Here is a 20,212-nt window from a genome sequence, read left to right on the forward strand (position 1 = left end):
ACCTGAAGGGGGAACCAGATACACTCTACATTTTCGGTAGGGTTCCGGTCTGGTGGCACTGGTAGTGTTAAAACATTTCAGCAACCTGTGTGTTTCTCCGGCAGTTTTTCCCTGAAGGAGGAGAAGAAAAAGAATTATCGTTAGTAATAGTTGTGAGAGAGACATTGCAAGAGACTATAGAGAGAGCTCTTTTAGAGAATTGTTGTTTCTCACTAGTGTTATATATAGAAACGATTACAATTTTTTTGTGATTATTTTTTGTTTTTAATTAAAAAATTGTTTTTGTAACGCTTGTAACTTTGAGCAGAATTTAGGGGTTACAAGTGTTTGTGTAGGTAAAAAAGCAACTCTAACTAATGAGAGTGACTTGAGTTACTTTGCTTTTTCATTCTTGAATCGAACCTTTTTTTTTACTTCTTCTTACTCATAATTGCATTATATATTAGCTAATTTACTGTAATCACTGCAAAGGGAGTCTCGGTTTTAAGTTCAAGTTACAAGATTTTTAAATTTTTTGGTTTTCAAAGCCAAAACTACGTAATTAGTAGAATTAAATAGTATGAGTGGAATAATCAAATCTAGTACGGATAAGCTATACTGTTTTGGTTTCTGTATGTGTAGGGCTTTTAATTAAGTACATTTTGTACGATCATAAAAACTTTAATACTTTAGATAACAAAAAAAAATATTTTTAGAAATTATCCCCCAATTACCAAATCATAATTTCTAAACTTTTAAAGCATAAACAAGAAAACTTTAATTCCACTCCAAACTCTATTCTGGAGTAAGAAATCATCTTTATTTTCAACTCCAAAAAGAGTAATGAATAGTATTACTGAATCTCACTCTACTAGAGAGTTGATATTTTTGATACATAAAATAGTTTTTAAATTTTGCCAAAAAAAAGTTTTTAAATATGAGATATTTTCATTTATAATTAAACATGATTATTAGTTATCTAGCAATTAATTTTAAAAAATTTATAAAAAATCAAATGTTTTATCATTTTAAGAAAACTAATTATCTAAATAATTTTAAATGCAAAATGAATGAATCGAATTAACACAATTTTGTGTTTTTATTCCTTTTATTTATCTATGTTGTGAAATGTAATTTATTTGATAATATATTTTTAGTTAAATTAATCATTCATTTGAAGTATTGCTAAAAATAAAAAAAAGTGGGTACAATTTTGTACTTTTGGCAAATTCAGGGTGTTACTAAATTTCAGTTAAGTAAAAAAATATACTTGGATTAGGTTTTTATGAATAAAAATTGAGCAATGGTTGGTAATGCTCTAAATTTATTAAATCGTTAACCTTAAACCTAAAACTTAAAGTCATAATCGTAAAATTATACCAAAAGGTCAATTATCTAAGAGTTAACCTATTTTTTTTGAAAAAGAAATCTTGATAACTGCCTTTTCCATGCATTTTAATTGTAAAACTCTCATTTTATTTAAATATCTTATACTCTCTCTGTTTCACAAAGAGTGTCATTCTGGAGAAAATTTTTTGTTTCATAAAGAATGTCATTTTACATTTCCAATGAGTGTTTAATGCTAAATTTTCTTTTTTACCCCTAAACCCAAAGCTATTTTCATTGAATTTTGATCATTAATCACTTAATAAATAGGGGCAAATAAGTATAATTCAAACTTTTCTTAATTTATGTGAAATGTGTCAAAATGACACTCTTTGTGAAACAGAGGGAGTATATTGTTATTAGACTTAGAACATTTGGATAATATTTTGAAAAAGTTATTGGTCCAAAGTTTGATAGATTCGAGATTTTAAATACTGAGATAAATAAATAAAACTTGTCTTATTCGAATCGATTCGTCAGCGATGTAATCTTGTCGTATTGTGTCTGAATCATTAGTACATCAGAATAAAGTTATGTCCATGATTGAGCAATGGATTGAGGAAGAGCTCACCCCATTTTAGAGTAAATCAAATAGAGTAATTGGTTGAAAATACCCTAAAAATATTAAATCGTTAACCCTAGACCAAAAATTTAAAGTCATAATAATACAATTTTACCAAAAAGCTGCCTTTTCCATACATTTTAATTCTAAAACTCTCATTTTATTTTAAAAGTCTTATATATCGTTATTAGACTTAGAATATTTGGATAATATTTTGAAAAAGTTATTGGTCCAAAATTTGATAGATTCAAGATTTTAAATACTGAGATAAATAAATACATAAAACTTGTCTTATTCGAATCGATTTGTCAGCGATGCAATCTTGTAGTTTCGTGTCTGAATCATTAGAACATCATAATAAAGTTATGTCAATGATTAATACTAAAGATTAATATTTTTCTTTACGTTTCTTTTCTTTGACCAATGTTTAAGTCCAAAATTTGGGGATTGTTCTAAATCTCCTTCCATAATAAATCCATCGAAAACCGTGGATCCAAAAAATGTATGCAAAATGTGTCGAAAGTTGAATCTTCCAACGACCTTGATGTTTTTTTTTCTTACTTTGAAGTTGTTGCTGCTTGAATATTTTTGAGTGATGATCTTGACCTAGTCATCTCATTTGTACCACGCCCAAACACAAGCCATATCCATTTGACCCCTAACATATTGATGTGTTCTCTGCAAGAACATCCTCGTGTTGGTCTTCTATCATAGTTGCATTTTCCGCTCCATAGAATTTCTTAACTTTTATTTTTATTAAGTTTATTCACCTATTCGAAATCAGATAATTAAATATGTTGTATTATCCTAATTTTTGCTTTTGTGGATGTAATTGGTTTGCTTTAGTTTTATTCATATCAGTTGAACTAAATTAATTTAAATTGAAAAACCCTGCATTACTATTAACTTTATACCCTCTTAAGCCAAATTTCAGTTTTCTTATTAGTAAACTTTTAAAGTACTATTAGACACTAGACACATATAATAAAAGGTTTTGGGCATTTCCGTTATATACTTCTGGGGTGATTGTATAATTAATGCTAAATTCCTTTGCCTGGTAAGAGTATTTGGAAGAAGAACTACAGAAGATACATACATAACAAAGCGGTTGGGCGAAGATGAAACTGTTCGACGCGCACTGTCACCTTCAAGACCCGAGGATTATCACCAAAGCTCCACAGCTCATCTCTTCCGCCGTAGCTTCCGGCGTCTCTGCCTTCGCAGTCAATGGCGTCTCCGAGGTTTTGAAATTTGTCAGATTGATAGCTTTCGAATTATACGACCTTAGCTAGATGTTTTTAATTAAATCTTGGTTTCGTTTGATTTGGTCTAGAAAGATTGGAACTTGGTCAGAGAGATGGGGGTTAAGTACCCTTCTGTTGTTCCCTGCTTTGGGATCCATCCATGGTACGGGTTGTATAACATAGCTTAGCTACAAATTTACGGGTAAAGTTTCAAACTTTATGATCTCTTTTGGTGTGTTTTTGGTTGAGTTCAGGTATGTAGCAGAGAGGACTCCTCAATGGTTTGAGACATTGAAGAGTTTGTTTGAGACCACTCCTACTGCTGCTGTTGGAGAAGTATATCTCTTGTCTCCTTTAATCACATTTGATTTGAATTGGAAACCCTCCATGTGATATGCGTTGGTTGAAACTGCTTTGTTTTTTGGTTTGAACAGATTGGTTTGGACAAAGGGTCTAAGGGAAAGGAGATTGATTTCTCAGACCAGGTTTCAGAATTGGATATCAGACCTTTTGCTTGGTTAAATTGTTTGTGTTCAGAGTGATGGCTTTTGATACTAAAGGCAGGCAGCAATTTTAATGTCTCAGGTTACTGTGTTTCGTCAACAGCTCGAACTTGCAAAGGAATTGAATAAACCTGCATCAGTTCACTGTGTCCGTGCATTCGGAGATCTGCTCGAGATATTAAAGTATATGATCTTTTGCTTCCTGTAACGTGTATTTAACATAAGTGAGATATTATTGAGTGTTCCTAAAAATTATGAAAGTGTCTCTTTATGATGTGTTCTTATGTAGTGTGATGTGTACTTTAATACGCAGATCTATGGGGCCTTTTCCTTCTGGGGTCATCCTTCACTCGTATTTAGGTTCTGCTGAGATGGTTCCTGAGTTTGCTAAGCTCGGTGCATATTTCTCCTTCTCTGGTTTTCTTATGTCCATGAGTGAGAAAAAAGCCAAGAAGATGTTGAAAGTGGTAAGAATTTCATATTTCTCTACACCAATTCACAGCTTTTGGTGGAATGGAATCTTGATTTCAGTTCTTGGTAGGTTCCATCTGATAAGATCTTATTGGAAACTGATTCACCAGACGCACTACCAAAGGCAGAGCGAGGTAGTCTCTACTTTGTAGAAGGAGATCCTTCTCTACCCGAAGAAGAAAAGTCAGCTCAGGACCTTGATTCTGCTTCTAGTGACCCGATGAAGTTGTCCAAGGAAACACTTAATCACCCGGCTAATATTCATATCGTACGTTGTTGCTTTGTAGATTCTCAACTGATCTTCTGTTTCATAGAACCATGGAAAATTAAGACCTTGATCAATTATGGTTTCAGGTACTCGAGTATGTAGCGCGGTTGTTGGACATGAAGAACGAAGAACTCGCGGAGCTAAGCTATCGGAATGCTGTTCGATTATTCTCTTATCCAGGTTCCAAGATGCTTCTTGAGAAAGGTAAAAATGTTGTCTTTTAGTTTGTCTCTTCACATCTTTTTATTGGGTCTTGAATCAAGTTATTAATGAAACATAGAATGGATTTATGTCTATAGGTACTGCTGATGTCTCTGGCCACAGTCAAAACCAGTCAGCAACACATATATCATGAGTTTTTAAGGCATTGTAGTGTTTCTCATTACTCTGTTTACGAGACTTTGAATTTGGACCAAGTACCAGTGTTATAGACAGTCACACTTTTCTTTGTACAAAAAAGGTTATCAAAATAAGAATAAGAGGCCTATACAGTATGAGTTTTAAGAATCATTCATAGAAGTGATAATGATGGCTTTATGTGATAAAAAAAAAATCATGTTGTGATGATGTGCTTAGAGTCTTTAGCGTACAGTTCATTACTAAGAAAAAGGATTAAATTTTAATATGTAGTAGTAAAATTGTTTCAAATTTGCTATGTAAACTAACTAATACATTTTCCCCGGAGAATCCCACTTATATCTTAACTTAATCCTATATTTCGGGAAGAGCCATACTTTTCTTGATAAGCTGTTAGTGTTCTTTCTCATTCAAGAGTTGTTTCTGAAACTACTGTTTTTCTTTCCATTGTTGCAGAACACATGAGAAACTAAGTACTCTGTTTATATAGACAAATTCACAAATCTAATATCCTTCAGAAGTATTGAAGAACCGCTATCAAAAATGTCAGATTCAGATAGGAACAACAATAACAACGAGAACAGGTGAGATTTCTTAGTCTCTTCTATTTCAAATTATAAGAATCATTTCATATTGATTTTAATCGATGATCTCCCTAATTACAATGATTGCTTGAAGGAATTCAATGTCAGCATCATCTGCATCGGATCTTCATATCAACATAAAGGCTGTTCCATTTCATCTTCACAAAGTAAGTTTCTAAAAACATTCATCAAAAAAAAAAACAAGACAGAACAGAGATATTGAGTTTTTCCTTTTGCAGGAAGTGTTAGCAAAGAGATCGTCACAAGTGAGCTTATTACTCGAGCGAAACGAGATGGATGAGCTGCGTTTGATCCTAAGAGATTTAGAAGTCGACCCTGAAACCTTTGAGCTTGTTGCTAGATTCTGTTATGGCCTTGAAGTCAAGTTTACATCTGATAACATTGTCTCTGTTCTCTGCATAGCGTATTACTTAGGTATGAACGAAGAACAAAGCTCTAGTAACTTGTTGGGAAAGGCATCTGAGTTCTTAGAGCAACGAGTTTTCCCGTGCTGGAATGAGACAGTAAATGCTCTTCGTTCAGGGGACAAGAGTCTTGACAAGCTAGCTGATGTTGGACTCGTCGATCTCTTCTTTGATTCTCTTATTGAAAAGGCTTCATACGATCCAAGACTCCTCGGTGAAATGATCAAGAACAGGGAAGAGGAAAGTGATGATTATAGACCTAACCCTAGGAGACGGTTGTTTGTTAAAGATTGGAAATCTGAAGATTTGATCACAGTTCCGCTTCGGTTATATGAACCTTTGATGATCCGAGCAATTAAATCGCGCAGCATCCCCGTGGAATACATCGTTTTATCTGTCTGCAAATACGCTAAGAAATGGGTTTTTGATGCAGAAGAAAGCCACTTAGGGCAGAGAAGAGAAGTAGTTGAAGCGGTTGAGAGGCTTTTGCCGCATCCGAGAGGGCTAATCTCTTGCGAGTTCTTATTTGAAGCGCTAAAACATTCGATCTGGTTAGAAGCTAGCTCCGAATGTCGAAAAGGATTCGAGATCAGAATCACCAAACAGCTCGACATGGCTAGACCAACAGATCTCAAGATTCTATCTCGAGGATACAGAGAAAAAGCTGAGAGTTTCGAAGATATCAGTCTCGTTAAAACCGTTGTCACAAGCTTTTACAGTTACTATGCCAATGAAGACTCTGAAGATGTTTCACATTTCAAGAAAGTAGCGAAACTGTTGGAAGAGTTTCTGTTCTTGGCTGCGAGTGAGACTTCTCTGAAGCTAGAGGCGTTTGTGGAGTTAGCGGAGATCACAGAGGCTAGTTCGCAAGGCATTTTGAGATACTCGGATGGGATTTACAAAGCCATTGATGCGTTCTTGGAGAGCCATAGATACTTGACTGAATCAGAGAAGATGGAAGTTTGTAAAGTTCTTGAATGTAAGAAACTCTCTCAAGAAGGATGCGAGCAAGCCGCGATTAACCAGAGGCTTCCTATTAGAATCGTTGTTAAGGTTTTGCATGCTTCTCAGCTTCAGATACGTGATACAGTGGCTAAAGAGATCAAGGTTATAGAAGAGAAAGTAGACGACGAAGAAGGAGAGATTGAGGTTTCCAGCGATGAAGATGAGATAGAGAATATGAGTAATAAGCTGTTAGGACTTGAGATTGAGAATCATGAATGTGTTGTTCATCGTTGGAAGAAGACGAAGAAGCAGAAGAAGAAGAGTAATAAGCTAAGTGTGTGGAGACAGGTGAAGAGAAAATTTGGTTGCTTGACTTCATCTTCTTCTTCAGTTGATGCTTGCACCTGTGATGTCAATACGAAGAAGAAGAAGAAGATTCATCATCACTACAAATAACTTAACTAGTCTCAGATCATCTTCTTCTTTTTGCTCTGTTTGTTCTTGTTCTGTTTCTGACATTGGAGAAAATGTTTTTTTCAAGTTATGTTTTTTAAATTTATCAAAAACCATAATAGTAACAAAAAGTAAAGCTACAACAAAACAAATTCTTCTATGGGTCTCTTTTCACATGGTATTTTCAGCATTCCTTGTCTCACACGTCAACGAGGGTTAGCTTTCTTCAAAGCCTCTCTCTCTTTCTCTGTTCAATCTGGTTACACAACCCGATAAATATGATCGTGTATTGATGATCCGTGCGCTATAACATTGATCATTACAGTATCAGATCATTTGTTTCCGACCGATAATCTCAATGGAGTCCTATCGCAATCGTCATCAACGCTACTCTCATCATCGCTTCTTGAATTCGATCTACGATCTTCTTGATCTTCTTGTTCTTGGATTCGCATATGATTTTGAATCAGATTATTAGAACTACCCTCGTTCCTATCTTCCTCTTCTTCTTTTCCTCCTCCTCCTCCTCCTTCTTCATCACCAAGAACCACCACATTCCCGAATTGCACGTGCTTCTCACCTTCCCTAGGCGAATTCCTCGTCGCTGGATCCGAAACGGACGTTGCGGTGACGTTTTCCGGGGTCTTGCTGACGTTCTTCTCCGTGTCACCTTTCTCCGGATCGTAATTGGCAACGCTCTTGCTAACGGAGACGGTGCAAGGCTTGAGGACGCAAGAGTAAACGTAAGCCAAGAACCAAAAGAGCCAAGGGACACCAACAAAGAACATACCCGCTTGTAGAAACAAAGGGTTCGGATCAGATTGGACAAGGTAAAGTCCTAAAAGAACTCCTCCTGATAAGATACATGAAAGAAACAGAAGTGTGACAATGTATATTCTTGGATCACCTTTTCTCTGATCCATTCGAATTCCCGACCACTGGATCTTTTGAAAACAACACAATGAGAAAACTTGGTTTCTCTTTTTCTTTCTTTCTTTCTTTCTTTCTTTTTTCCTCGAGAAAATTTGTGTTGAACAAAAAAAAAGTTGGGTGTAACAGAAAACTGAAAAGAGCGCTTAATGCGGACTCGGTTTTATTTATTGACTTTGTTTTTTTTCGCTAAATTATTACTGCAAAGAGTTTTTATTTAGTAGAGTCGTTGTGAGGTTGTTGGAGACTTTTTTACGCTCTAAGAGTGAAGATAGGAAATGTTTAACTTATTAGTAACAAATTTTTAATTCGAGATTAAAATTGGAATTTTCGTTTTTTTTCAGTATGATATACTATTTGCGGTTTGATTAATTATCTCCTGAGTACCAAAAAGGCCACGTAAAATAAATGTATATAAAAAAATTTAAGACTTATGTTATCGACTTGTCGTGCTATCGACCAAGATGCGACAAACGTTCACGATGTCTAATACATGAGCTCCACTTTTTTCGAAAAAGGTTACTTAAGATTTTTTTTTGGTGACACAACGTACAGATCTTTTGTTCATCTATTTTATTCACATTTCTAGCAACAATGCCCACAACCGTTTCTTTTCTTTGTTCACATTGAATTGAATCCAAAAACATGTGTCCTATTTAAAATATTCAAACTTATTAATCACGTGTAATTAGCATTTAAGTTAAAATTCAGATTTAATGAAACAATTTTGTCCTACTAATGAAACATATCATTTTTTCTTAATTATATTTCAAATTCAGATTCTATTCTTGGTCTTCCTAGCTTGAGACATTAGGTCAACTAAGCTTCATTTTCTCAACCTCGACAGTCGTTGACGAGAAAAAATGTTTTTTTGTTTTGTTTTAAGTTTCTAACATCATTGGATATATTAATTTTATCTCATCCTCTATGACTGGGATTTTTTTTTTATCAGGGGTCTTTCTGAGTGACCTATAAGTTTGGATGAATGCATATTGAACTTGGTACAACTGCTCGAGCTACGAATAACAAAAAGTTATACTAAAATCATGTTGAACTCTTACGTTAATTAGCATGAAGGGTCGTCATTTAGTGTTATTTGATGTGTTTGAGCTCAATTGTTTTAAATATTCAGAGTTGGGCATTCACTATTAGAAGATGGCGATGACCGATCGATGGAGCATATATATATATAACTCGGACCGAGTATCAAATTTTAAGCCTGTGAGCATATAAATTTTGTTTATCTATATGTAAAACAACATATGGTGTGATTGATGCGTATGCTTTGTCTAGTCACATTTTGTGGTTATATCTGTTTCATGTAGGACAGTAAAGTAGTCCGCTTTTCAACATTGCAACAGTTCTTTGGCAAAGTCAGAAAACACAATACAAACAAACGTACAAATTCAAACACACACACACACACAAAAAAACATAACTCTCAAAAAGTCACAACAACAACAACAACAACAAAAAAACCCAAACCACTAGAAAACGTAATATTGCAAAGAGAGTATACTACGTATAATACACGCTCATATAAACCAAACCACTCATACAGTCATAGGCAATCGAATTCAAACAAATCGAGAAGTAGGACACTTGCTAACGAAATCAAAATATTATAATTATAAATATTCATTTAAACCTTATACATGTGAATGAGATTCTTTCCAGACATAATTCATAATCCAAGAAGATATTTAAAAATTGAAAATTCTCATTTGGTATTTACGAGTGGTAAGTTTTTTTTATCTATAGTTGGGGTCCCAAAGGACCTACACAACCCTGCAAATGTATTCATCGTTTTAAGCTAGCTCCGTTCGAAATCGATGAACATATATACTAACTTGTTTTGCATGTATGATTAAAAGATTCTTCTCTGATCACCAACTTTTCTTTCTGTCAGCATGTTCTTTTTGGATTATACGTGATTTTTAGTCAACATGTTCACATTTATCCCTAGATCATCGATGATGTATGAAGACAACAAGCTAGCTAGCTGTTGAAAAAGCTTTACTCGTTAGCTCCACAATAAGTAAACATTTCGTCTCTTTTTAGTATCTTTTAGGTCATTTTATTGTTAGTAGTTAGTACTTAGTACTAATCATAAAATCACTTTAAAAAAAAAATAGTTATCACTTTTTTCTTAATCTTCAAAAAGTGTTTACTAAATCAGTAAAAAATTTACTAAGCACAGTATTAACAACAACAAAAAAAAGAGTCAAATGATATTTAAGTTTATGTTTCATTCATAGTAACATTTACTTTAAAATAAAAAAGTAAAAAAAAAAAAATGACACGTGTTTTAATTTAATTGGGTAAACGGTAATTTCTCGATCGATCATACCTCGAGAAAACAAATCTCCCCGTCGATAAACTCCTCACCACAAAACTCGATACTCCGCTTCTCTCACCCGCCGCCGCCGTCGTCGAACTCGTCGTCGTCTTCCCATCGCCGTCACCTTCTCCCCTTTCTTCTCTCCGTCGCGAAGTCCCGACGCCGCCTGCGTCCTCCTCATCATCAATCTCTCTCAGCACATCAGCGATCGAAACCACTACACCAGAGTCCAGCGACGCCGATCTCCGAATCGGCTGCGACTCTCCATCCTTACTCTCCCGTCGTTGCTCCTCTAATTCCGATCTACCGTCGTCGCTACTACTATTCCGAGATCCGGTTTCCAGATCTTGGATCACGACAACGGAACCGAAATCACCGGTTTGGTTTTGAGAACCGGATAAATTCGAATCAATTTCCGATTCCGGTTCGGTTCGGTTAGCTATAACGAGTCTTGAGTCAGCATCATCATCCGCGGTGGTGGTGTGATTAACTCCGGTGACGAAAGCACGACAAAGAGGACAGTTAGAGTGAGACTTCAACCAAGTATCAATACAAGGAAGATGAAAGGCGTGGTTACATTTCGGCAACAGTCTCAAGCTCTCGTTCTCTTCGAACTCACTTAAACAAACAGAGCAATCAGAACCATCAACGAAACCATCTCCTTTCTTGTATCTGTAAACCGTAATTGATTTGATCGTAGACTCGTTGAGACCATCTCCAGTACTATTGGTGAGTCTTTGCGTGGAGGAGAAGGTACCTACACCGTTACGATTGTTATTATTAAGGTTAAGAGTAGAAGTATCTGAGGAGTGGTGGCGATGGCAGTATTTTGAGATGAGAGTGTAGTAGCTGACGAGGATGAAAGCGGAGACGAGGATTCCGATGAGAGCGATGAGAAGAGGGGAGAAAGTGTTGGAGGAAGAGGAGGAAGAGTCGTCGTCTAGGAAGAAAGAAGGAGGAGGAGGAGGGAAGATGAGGTAACACCATTGAGGACAGTAGATGTTGCAGACTCCTTGAGAGCAATCGTTGTATGAATCGTATGGTGACCATGGGTTTGGGTTTGACATTGAACCCATTTGTTTGTTTGTGTTGCAGAAGAGAGAGAATTGAAGGACGAAGAAGATGATGAAGATGATGAAGAAGAGAGAGAGAGTTTTGAGGTGGAGTGTCACAGTCTCTTTCTCTCCTTATCTTTGGGCTCTATGTGACAAAGAGTGTATTGTTTTTTTTTTTTTTTTTAAAGTTAGATTAGTATCCTCAATATATTAATAGAAAATCATTTTGGCCAAACAATTTGTCAAGATGATTTAATTTCCACATTATTTACATTAATTTGTCATCAAGATGATTTAACTTTTCACAATTTTTATTAAATTGTACAAAACACAAAATCAATTTAATATTAATAACATCTTCATTAGTAAGATTTATATATATAAAAATTAATATATAAATGATTCAATTGGTTATTGTTATCACACATATTTTTAAATTATCCAAATCATACATTTGTAATTCAATATTTTATATTTAAATATTTATTTTGATAATGCTAGAAAGCACTTGGGCTTTTTAGTTGATCATATATTGAGGACTTTTTTTAAAAGGACATGATAGATTTTTACTTAAATAATTTTAAAATATTATCCTTAAGATAATTAATTATAAAATAACAAAAAAGTAAATAACAATTAGTCCCGCGTAAAGCACGGGTCTACTACCTAGTTTTACATTAGACCAATAACTTTTTTTTGTTTCTTAAAGATATGTCTGTGTATGTTTATTAATATTGGTTGGGACATGTTTAACATCATTTTACAACTAACTTTCTTTAAATAAATTTTAAAACTCAATTAGTATATGTTAATGTGGTCTCGCTTTTTGTGAAACGAATGATTTGGCGTAACCTGTTGTGTCTTAGTTTTTTTCTGTGTCTTAGTTATCATATACTAATTGAGTTAACATATATACAGATTACATGTTTTTTTTTAAATGTCTTTCAGATAAGTAAAGTGGGCAATTCTCAAAAATAGGAATAGATAATACATTTGGCTTGTGTGTATATCTTTAAGCATTGTCGACGGTGTTTGAGAATGATATATAGTAGATATATGATAGGGCTGATGATACTTATCATGTTTTTTTTTTATTGTTTGGTAATGGGTGAAGTTACGTAGATATAGAGGTTAAGTACCTTTCATTTCAAGCATACCATTTGTTGGTATGTTGGTGAACACGACTACCTAAAGGAGTCTTGACCATATTATGGGCCACCTGGTAACTATACTAATCATTCATGTATGTATATGTTCATATATTAATCGTTTGGTTGGTTATATATTGTCCATTATATTGTTCGATAGATATCCTAACCTACGAGACATTGTACTGTTCATTTTGCTCTATTTTTCTGAGCTTGTGATCCTTAATTTTGTTTTTGTTGGGTCTTGATAATCACATGGCATGAATTCATCTACTACAATATAAATCGATAAGAAAATATATAATTTAAGAAAAGAAATAATAACTAAACACCAATGAATACATGATAAGAAGAATCGACCACTGCATTACACGTTGTTTTAAAAGATTGATGCTCTTAACAAAATATGTATATTTTTTAGCGCATAAAGTATGAGATTCACCTGCCTTAGCTCAGGCTCGGTCATGTGAGACACTGACTCTTTTAAACCGATATGAATTTATAAGCCCACGTGCCTAAATGTATGTCTTAATTTGTATTTGGAGGGGAAAAAAACCATCTATTTTCAAACCAACCCCAAAGATGCGATAGCTAAACAAACATCTTTTATTCGATTTAGGGGGGTGTATTCAAACCATGATTTTGGAGAATTTGATGGGATTTAGTAAATTTAGAATTTTGATAGATTTTAGGGAAGTTTATATGATTTTCTGTAAAATTCTTTCAAATCCCACCTAAAACCATGAGATTTGGATTTCTGTATTTTTAACTAAACAAATCCTCTAGAATCCTCCAGAATCCTAAAAATTATTAAAATCCTAATCCACAAAACTATTTTGAATAACAGTAGATTTTAAAGTAGATTTTTAAATCATCAGTTCAATAACAAGGGATTTTAATAGATTTTAAAGTAGATTTTTAAATCATCAGTTCAATAACAGTGGATTTTAATAGACTTTTTAAAATCCATGATTGAATAATATAGAATTTGTAAATTTCACACAAATCACTTAAAATGTCAATTTGAATACACCCCCCTTAGTTAACCAAATCTAAGTATTTTAATGCTAAAAAGAAATGTATTTAATGATAAGTAAGTGTCTCTACCATGGTTTTAATTTAAAATTGACTTTTTATTCTTTGGGAAGGATTGTTAACCAACACTTCATATTTTAACCAAATATATAAAACTAGAATATGATTCGTGCTAGAGCACGGGTTTAAATTTGTTATTTTTGTTTATTTGGTAAGTTTTATTTAAAACATCGTATATGTGATTATTTTCTTTGTTTTGGAAGGTTTTTTTTTTTTGGATGGAATACTATGGCATGAAATCATATATTGAATATGACTTATGAAAATAACATATATTCTGTAAGGTATATTATACTATATCTATATTTTGACCCGTGGTATACTGCAAATTAAGTTATGTGATTAAAAAAGTAATTTTTGTTTGTTAATTTTATTTGATTTGTCTAGTATTTAAAATTATATATTGTTATTCTATGATTTAACCTATAGTATAGCGCATATTAATTTTAGGACCAAATATGTAACATATCTTTGTCAAAATTATCGTGACCGAGAAAACCTACCAAACAACATTATTTCAAATTTAAATTTAATCCGAGAAATCATATTTTTAAAATTTTAACCCGTACTCTAGTAAAAAAATCATATTTCTTGAATTTTTTCATATTATAGTGATATATTATTGATCCGTGCTATAACAAATCAAATTAGAGTGTTTATAATTTTTAACTTTTTGATCTATCATATATTTATGATATTCTTAATAATATCAAATTAAACTATTTTTAATGATTCTAAATTAAATTATTAAAAAAGTTTATTATAGTATATAAAAGTATACAATTCAACTAAAGAAATATATGAAATGAATTTAAATATTCAAATTTTGACTCGTTACTCAGTCAAAATTTTCTGATAAAGTTAGGTAAGATTTTATTTTTTAGGTATAATCGGAAATCACTTGTAATATATGGAAAAGTTATAGATTTCTGAGATTTTTTGTCTATATATATGGTTAGTTAGATATTCTTTGAGATTTTATTTTATTCTTTAGAATATCCTTTTTAAGAAGATCATAATCTTATATCTATATAACCTATCAAATAATTAAATTATATAACCTATCAAATAATTAATCTTAGTTATAACCTACATTAATATTATATGGTTTACTAATTTGAAGTTGTGTACTTTTCTTTTATTAAAAAGAGGATACGACGAAAAAATAATATGGCAAAATAACAAAAAAAAAAAAAATCAGAGTACAAGAAAGAGAGTGATATATCCTTGTATGTTTTTAGAGCATTTGAAATGTTGTACATCTTTTTTTCGAGTGAACATTAACACCAAATAATTAAAGTGATGTAAAGAAGATAACTTTGTAAAAAGGTCAGTAGGAATTGGTAACTTAGCAAGGAATCCTATAAGTGCGTAAATAATCAATCTCTAATTATTAGTTATCTCACGTGGCGACGAATTCCAAAGAGCTCAATCCATTACTATTATAAAACCATGAGGTTAAGGAAAAAAAGAAAAGAAGATTCTGAATGCTTCAACTTGAGTCCAAAGTTACTGTCATCTCTCACTATTCCATTATTAACAAATAAAATTACATTTAAGAAAAGATTGAGGTTGAAAGATAGACTAGAATCTAATCTGATTACTCACATCGAGGAAGTAGTTGAGTTTAAGTCGGCATTAAACTTTGTCTTCTTATGCAGTGATTGATCTGTCCACCACATTTCATCATTCCCATTAGATTCGTCCACAAAGTGTGAACACGTTAACCTGTGTTGGTCAGGTCGGCCAAATAAATAAATAGGCCCAATATAAGCCCATACAATAATACCGGAATAAACCGGTTCGGTTTTCTCAAGAATTCTCAAAAACCGTTTCTTCTCTAAATCGAAAGCTGGGATTAGTAAGCCCCACCACCACCACCACAGCGATCGGAGAAGAAGCCATGGAAATTTCCGGAGGTCGTTGTCTTCTTCTTCTAATACTCTCCTTTTGTTTCTTATCATCTGTTTTGGCTAAATCTCCTCGTCCTATCTCCGTAAGTATCTTCTGTGCTCGACTCAAATCTCTAAGCTCCGTTGCTGATTTTGCGGAATGAATCAATTTATTTTGTAGGATGTAGAGATCAGGCAGAAGAAGAACGAATGCTATGCTGATATAGAAAGGTGAGTTCAGAAATATAAAACGAATTGCTTTTTTTAATGCTTCTGTTGAGAAAATTTTCTTGATTCTACTGATGTGATTAGGTTGATAGGGAACACCATCAGCTTTGCAAAAACTTGTTTGTTCTCTGTATTATCCTAAGATTGATTCTTTGGTTACTACTATCCTTATAGAATGGGAAAGTTTGTAGCTTGATTCTTGGTTGTATTGTGATTCATTGTAGAACAATTTGGCTAAACTTGTGAGTTAGTTAAGAAAATTCTTGGCTCTTTTTTTGTTCACTTTTGTGTGTGTTTTGTGTTGTGGAATTATAAACAGTGGGTTATGGGGGTGGCAATGCAAATCATCTGCAATAGCAAAAGAGAATTGTGCGCTGCGATGCCTTTCTCCTGTTTGCTATGAACTCATTTATGAGAGTGATCCGGTGAGGCTTTATAAAACGATGATGATTATGATCATTTAGAGTTTTCTGTAGATTCTGTTTGCAATGTCTTTGTTTTGTTCTGCAGCTTGAAGAAGGGGAAAAAGATTTGATTAGAAGCCAAGAGTACAAGTATTGTATGTACAAGTAAGTTTAAAGCGAAGAATTCTCTTTTTGGTTTTACTACCACTTTTTGGAAACTTGACAATCATTCTGGTTCTCATTTCTCATTAGCTGAGGACAATATGAATGATTGGTTCGGTGATGTGCAAAGTTTTCTTAAAGGATATGAAACATCTGTAAATCGATCTGTTATTTTGTAGGTCATCAATCGGGGAAAGCCTAGAAGGTGTCCGAGGCAGCTTTTGATTGTATCAAAGAAGAGTTTCTCAATTAAGACTTTTTTTTCTTTTTCTTTTACCTTTGCCAGAAGCTGAGCGTAGCTCTTGAGCTTGAGATCAATAGTATTCTGCTCTATCACATATGAAGCCATATAAGGCTTTGATTGTTAGTTGGTACAATTGTTAATTTTTGCGTATAGGGTTGTTTTTATGAGACGTTTACGTTTATGATTGGTAAAACCATCAAATCTTAGAAACCATTGTAACATATCAAAAATAAGACTTACATTCAGAAACGATGAGGAATTTGACTTTTATGATGGATTTGGTTAAATAAGTTTGGCAACACAGAAACCAAAAAAAAGCGCTGAAAAGAGTTACAATTCTTGAGATCAAAACACACGCCTAAAATGATTTCTAACAAATACATTCATGGAGTAGGATTGAATGATGCAATTACCGCAGCCCCTTTTCAAGTGTGGTCAATTCGTGACAGTTATAGACGCTCGCCTTGCTCACGAGCAATAGAAGCAGAGAGGATTCCAAGATCTCTATTGAGAACAGTCAATGCAGCTTCACACTCAGATACGATTCTGGTTACAGAAGAAGGCTCTCCAGCTACTGTCCCCGATGATCCAATGGAAAGTGCTGCATGTGAGTCTCTTAGGTTCTTCAAGTTTCCTAGGAACTGTTGACAATACACAACTCATTTCATTCTATCGTCATATCAGAACCAGGTATAACTACTGATATGGACTTGATCCGGCTCTTGAACACAGTATCAACTAAAGTTACATCCGCCGAGAGCTACTCAATGTAGTCGATACAACCAAGCATAGTATAAGCTTCCAAGTATTAAGATAGAAGGAGACAATTAGGTACCTTTAAAAGCATATTATATGCTTCCAGTAAACGGTTTGCAGCAGGACCAAAACCATGAAGCTGAGGCACTTCCATCATATGCGTCCATGGACGAATTTCCTGAAAAAATCCAAACATAATAAGGATACAACGGCTTATTTTCCAGTTTCTGGAAAAGCTAGTCAGATCAAAAGATAGAGAGAAATAGCACATTTCATGTCTACAAGAAAAACGCTTAAGTTAAACATTTTGCTTCCAGCTGATTTAGGTTGATAGACGGAGAGAATTATGGGTTTAAATGAAAAAGAAATACCTTTGTGTAGATTGTATTGAACGCCCTAGCAGTTTCAAGAAACGATTCTAAACGAGCCCTTAGTTGAGATTCCACTTCAGTATATTCTTCATCTGGGTTGTAAGCATGCTGAAAGGAGAAATGAAGGAGAAAAAGACAATTTTAATTAAAACAATCTGGACCTAGCTGTTAAAAAAAAACAAGATTGAGGCCTTATATCAACAAGTCAATAAGTAGTAGGAATTGAGTTTGCATATACGTATAAATTAGTTAGACTATGAAGTTCAAATCTTGGCTACATTCAGAACCAAAAGCTACTTATAAAGAGACAATATGAGCTATATGTTAAGCAATTAGTATATGCAGTTTACAGGTAAACGTGCGATAAGCAATAAGTTAGGTGAAATATTTCAAGTCTGACGAAATAGCAAATTGGTCCAGTGAGTTCTTTACTTCAGAGTCAAAGGCTCAAAGCACAACACACCTTTGCTGCCAAGTCATCGACTTTCTGTTGAAGATTAGAGAGAATCTTGGCCTGTTCTGAAAGTTTTGTCTCCAGTTCTGAAACATCTGGTCTGCAAAGAAACTTCCATTAAGGAACATAATGTCACTACATCTGCTGAAACATGAAGCAAGAATCTAAGGACCTAGGTTTGCATGTACAATAATAGTATAACTTAAAAAGCTTGATCTCAAATGGAAAACTCTAAGACCAGATTTGGAAGCATAGTGGCTAAGTTTCATATGTTGAGGAAAACTAAGCTTACATTTACAATTCATTTGAAAAAGTCCATTACCCACAATCACTAAATAACGACAAAAGGTGCAATAACTTGGAGATAACAGGAGAAACTAGTTCTTACAATGGATATATCGACTGGATCTGCACATCAGCAGGGAACAGTTTGCATTCCTCAGAAAATATAAGAGACTGTCTCTCTGCAATAGCATCTATAAGCTGGATATCTTTGGCAACCTGCTCATCAATACTGAAGAATAAGCAAAATCATTGTTATGCTCAAAGAACAAAACAAACTATAATGTAAACGAGAATTAGGAAGATAACAACAGACTACAAAATTCTACTCTAATGATAAAAACTGGCGGATGATATCAGATACAAGTGAAATATCTACCTCCATTCTGGATTATCTGAGAAGAGGCTTGCCTCCACTAAATCAACAATATTTCGAAGCATTTCCATCCGATCTTCATAGGTTCCATGTCCCTAAAGGAATGATACTATTATTGCATCTTGACAGTTCGAAAATTTACAAAATAAAAGACGATTCGATTGTCCGTTAAACAAGCTTACTTGAATGGCTTCTATATCTACAGTTGGTGTAATCCCCAAAAACTTTGCGATCTCTGCCAAATCTGAAAACGAGAAATCACTTTACTCATCAAAAGTAATACATAATGATCACTCAAACAAGCTCTTCCAGAAGTAGCAAAGTACCAATGGAACTATCTATAGGAGCTCAAGCAGTAATGGAAACATATTCTATATGATCAGAGAAACACTTACACTGAATACGAACAGTTTCTTCATCACGAACTCCAGCATCTCCTTGGAGATTTTGCTGTGAGAAAGGAGATTTATCACCTAATAACCTACAAGAATAGCCAAAACAAGAACAATTAAGTTAAAACCCCGTATAAAATCTCCATTGTGGTTACAAAAGAAAGAACCTAAATTTCAGGTTAATCAAGCAATTCAAGCAGACCCAATTCTACATTTTGACACTGATCAAACAGAGTGTCAACTTCCCCACTGTGAAAACCAAACCAACAAAAATGTGTTATAGTTCAATTGATCTTCAAAATTTTAAAAATTTCCCAGGCAAGATGATCGGAAACAGACGCATAATCAATTCGGAGAAGAGAAAAAATACTTGAAAAAAAGCCATTCGAGAAGAGCGTAACGTTCCATCCCGGCGAAGAGGAGAGACTGAGCAGGAGCATTTGCCCTAGGGTAATTTAGCAGCCCTAGCTTCTTCTGTATCTCTTCCATCTGCTTCGCCGCCATTTTTCCTCCTCCGCCGACGGCTTCAACACCGATTCAAAATCTCGAGATCTGACACCAGTCTCCCTCTCCTTCCTTTCTCTCAAACTCAAAAAAAAACAAAAAGGAGCTTAATTTACCATATTAGCCTCTTCCTCATCTCTCCACCGTGTAAAAAGGTCAAAAAAAAAAAACAAACCAAAAACATAAAAATTGGAACAAAAAAATAATTAAAAAACGTGTACTTGTACTCTATTTTGGAAGGGGAGACACAAACTCCAAGAACAGAGCTTTCAAAAAAAAAATTTGTACTTCCCAACGGATCTCTGACGTTTGGTCCAGAGCCGACGACGACCCACCACCAGCTCTCTAACCTAAAGTTATCTCTTTTTTTCTTTTCTCTCTCTCTCTCTCTCTACTGCGTT

The 20,212-nt window shown here is 34.1% G+C and overlaps 6 protein-coding genes across 11 annotated transcripts; 3 read left to right on the forward strand and 3 right to left on the reverse strand.

Annotated features, from left to right (window-relative positions):
- Nucleotides 1–2,393: 2,393 nt before the first annotated feature.
- Nucleotides 2,394–5,352, forward strand: LOC104770066 (uncharacterized). Of its 4 annotated transcripts, none has more exons than XM_010494414.3 (9): nt 2,394–3,168; nt 3,265–3,334; nt 3,426–3,507; nt 3,606–3,656; nt 3,757–3,857; nt 3,988–4,141; nt 4,216–4,413; nt 4,500–4,617; nt 4,713–4,923. In XM_010494414.3, the coding sequence occupies exons 2-9, from the start codon at nt 3,285–3,287 to the stop codon at nt 4,766–4,768; spliced, it is 810 nt and encodes a 269-aa protein (XP_010492716.2). In that variant the 5' UTR covers nt 2,394–3,168; nt 3,265–3,284; the 3' UTR covers nt 4,769–4,923. The 4 variants fall into 4 exon arrangements, 3 of the variants coding, with proteins under 3 accessions (XP_010492716.2, XP_010492715.2, XP_087359577.1); XM_010494413.3 differs by having other exon boundaries at nt 2,432–3,168; nt 3,261–3,334; XR_015592116.1 differs by having other exon boundaries at nt 2,633–3,168; nt 3,261–3,334; nt 4,256–4,413.
- LOC147918589 (BTB/POZ domain-containing protein At5g17580-like) lies at nt 5,227–7,290 on the forward strand. Its single transcript, XM_087503449.1, has 3 exons — nt 5,227–5,354; nt 5,449–5,521; nt 5,594–7,290. Exons 1-3 carry the CDS (start codon nt 5,314–5,316, stop codon nt 7,178–7,180), a joined length of 1,701 nt encoding a protein of 566 aa, XP_087359575.1. The 5' UTR covers nt 5,227–5,313; the 3' UTR covers nt 7,181–7,290.
- Nucleotides 7,273–8,219, reverse strand: LOC104770068 (uncharacterized). Its single transcript, XM_010494417.2, has one exon. The coding sequence runs from the start codon at nt 8,098–8,100 to the stop codon at nt 7,510–7,512; it is 591 nt and encodes a 196-aa protein (XP_010492719.2). The 5' UTR covers nt 8,101–8,219; the 3' UTR covers nt 7,273–7,509.
- Nucleotides 8,220–10,309: 2,090 nt separating this feature from the next.
- LOC104770069 (RING-H2 finger protein ATL52) lies at nt 10,310–11,761 on the reverse strand. The gene has a single exon (XM_010494418.2). It carries the CDS (start codon nt 11,522–11,524, stop codon nt 10,421–10,423), a length of 1,104 nt encoding a protein of 367 aa, XP_010492720.1. The 5' UTR covers nt 11,525–11,761; the 3' UTR covers nt 10,310–10,420.
- Nucleotides 11,762–15,407: 3,646 nt separating this feature from the next.
- On the forward strand, nt 15,408–16,925 carry LOC147918590 (uncharacterized). The gene is made up of 5 exons (XM_087503455.1): nt 15,408–15,742; nt 15,820–15,869; nt 16,186–16,291; nt 16,377–16,435; nt 16,612–16,925. Exons 1-5 carry the CDS (start codon nt 15,650–15,652, stop codon nt 16,655–16,657), a joined length of 354 nt encoding a protein of 117 aa, XP_087359581.1. The 5' UTR covers nt 15,408–15,649; the 3' UTR covers nt 16,658–16,925.
- Nucleotides 16,898–20,018, reverse strand: LOC104770071 (AUGMIN subunit 7). Of its 3 annotated transcripts, none has more exons than XR_015592117.1 (9): nt 19,678–20,018; nt 19,311–19,396; nt 19,098–19,159; nt 18,919–19,010; nt 18,646–18,771; nt 18,267–18,368; nt 17,804–17,911; nt 17,512–17,610; nt 16,898–17,317 (listed from the first exon to the last, which is right to left on the reverse strand). XR_015592117.1 is itself a non-coding variant. In XM_010494420.3 (9 exons), the coding sequence occupies exons 1-9, from the start codon at nt 19,809–19,811 to the stop codon at nt 17,126–17,128; spliced, it is 990 nt and encodes a 329-aa protein (XP_010492722.1). In that variant the 5' UTR covers nt 19,812–20,018; the 3' UTR covers nt 16,898–17,125. The 3 variants fall into 3 exon arrangements, 2 of the variants coding, with proteins under 2 accessions (XP_010492722.1, XP_087359580.1); XM_010494420.3 differs by having other exon boundaries at nt 18,267–18,357; XM_087503454.1 differs by having other exon boundaries at nt 18,267–18,357; nt 18,646–18,758; nt 19,678–19,898.
- Nucleotides 20,019–20,212: the final 194 nt, after the last annotated feature.

Source organism: Camelina sativa, chromosome 20 (assembly GCF_030686135.1).
Source record: "Camelina sativa cultivar CO46 ecotype springtype chromosome 20, ASM3068613v1".
NCBI classification, from domain to species: Eukaryota; Viridiplantae; Streptophyta; class Magnoliopsida; order Brassicales; family Brassicaceae; genus Camelina; species Camelina sativa.

What these genes read in the sequence shown, in the direction of transcription:
- LOC104770066 (XM_010494413.3), top strand. Translation starts at nt 3,046, where the DNA reads ATGAAACTGTTCGACGCGCACTGTCACCTTCAAGACCCGAGGATTATC. An exon ending in AGATTGATTTCTCAGACCAG is followed by an intron (nt 3,657 to 3,756) that starts GTTTCAGAATTG and finishes TTAATGTCTCAG; the next exon opens with GTTACTGTGTTTCGTCAACA. An exon ending in CCAAGAAGATGTTGAAAGTG is followed by an intron (nt 4,142 to 4,215) that starts GTAAGAATTTCA and finishes AGTTCTTGGTAG; the next exon opens with GTTCCATCTGATAAGATCTT.
- LOC147918589 (XM_087503449.1), top strand. Translation starts at nt 5,314, where the DNA reads ATGTCAGATTCAGATAGGAACAACAATAACAACGAGAACAG. An exon ending in AACAATAACAACGAGAACAG is followed by an intron (nt 5,355 to 5,448) that starts GTGAGATTTCTT and finishes GATTGCTTGAAG; the next exon opens with GAATTCAATGTCAGCATCAT. An exon ending in TTCCATTTCATCTTCACAAA is followed by an intron (nt 5,522 to 5,593) that starts GTAAGTTTCTAA and finishes TTCCTTTTGCAG; the next exon opens with GAAGTGTTAGCAAAGAGATC.
- LOC104770068 (XM_010494417.2), bottom strand. Translation starts at nt 8,100, where the DNA reads ATGGATCAGAGAAAAGGTGATCCAAGAATATACATTGTCACACTTCTG.
- LOC104770069 (XM_010494418.2), bottom strand. Translation starts at nt 11,524, where the DNA reads ATGGGTTCAATGTCAAACCCAAACCCATGGTCACCATACGATTCATAC.
- LOC147918590 (XM_087503455.1), top strand. Translation starts at nt 15,650, where the DNA reads ATGGAAATTTCCGGAGGTCGTTGTCTTCTTCTTCTAATACTCTCCTTT. An exon ending in TCATTTATGAGAGTGATCCG is followed by an intron (nt 16,292 to 16,376) that starts GTGAGGCTTTAT and finishes TTTGTTCTGCAG; the next exon opens with CTTGAAGAAGGGGAAAAAGA. An exon ending in TACAAGTATTGTATGTACAA is followed by an intron (nt 16,436 to 16,611) that starts GTAAGTTTAAAG and finishes GTTATTTTGTAG; the next exon opens with GTCATCAATCGGGGAAAGCC.
- LOC104770071 (XM_010494420.3), bottom strand. Translation starts at nt 19,811, where the DNA reads ATGGCGGCGAAGCAGATGGAAGAGATACAGAAGAAGCTAGGGCTGCTA. An exon ending in AGAAACTGTTCGTATTCAGT is followed by an intron (nt 19,160 to 19,310) that starts GTAAGTGTTTCT and finishes TCTCGTTTTCAG; the next exon opens with ATTTGGCAGAGATCGCAAAG. An exon ending in TCAATACAATCTACACAAAG is followed by an intron (nt 17,611 to 17,803) that starts GTATTTCTTTTT and finishes GGATTTTTTCAG; the next exon opens with GAAATTCGTCCATGGACGCA.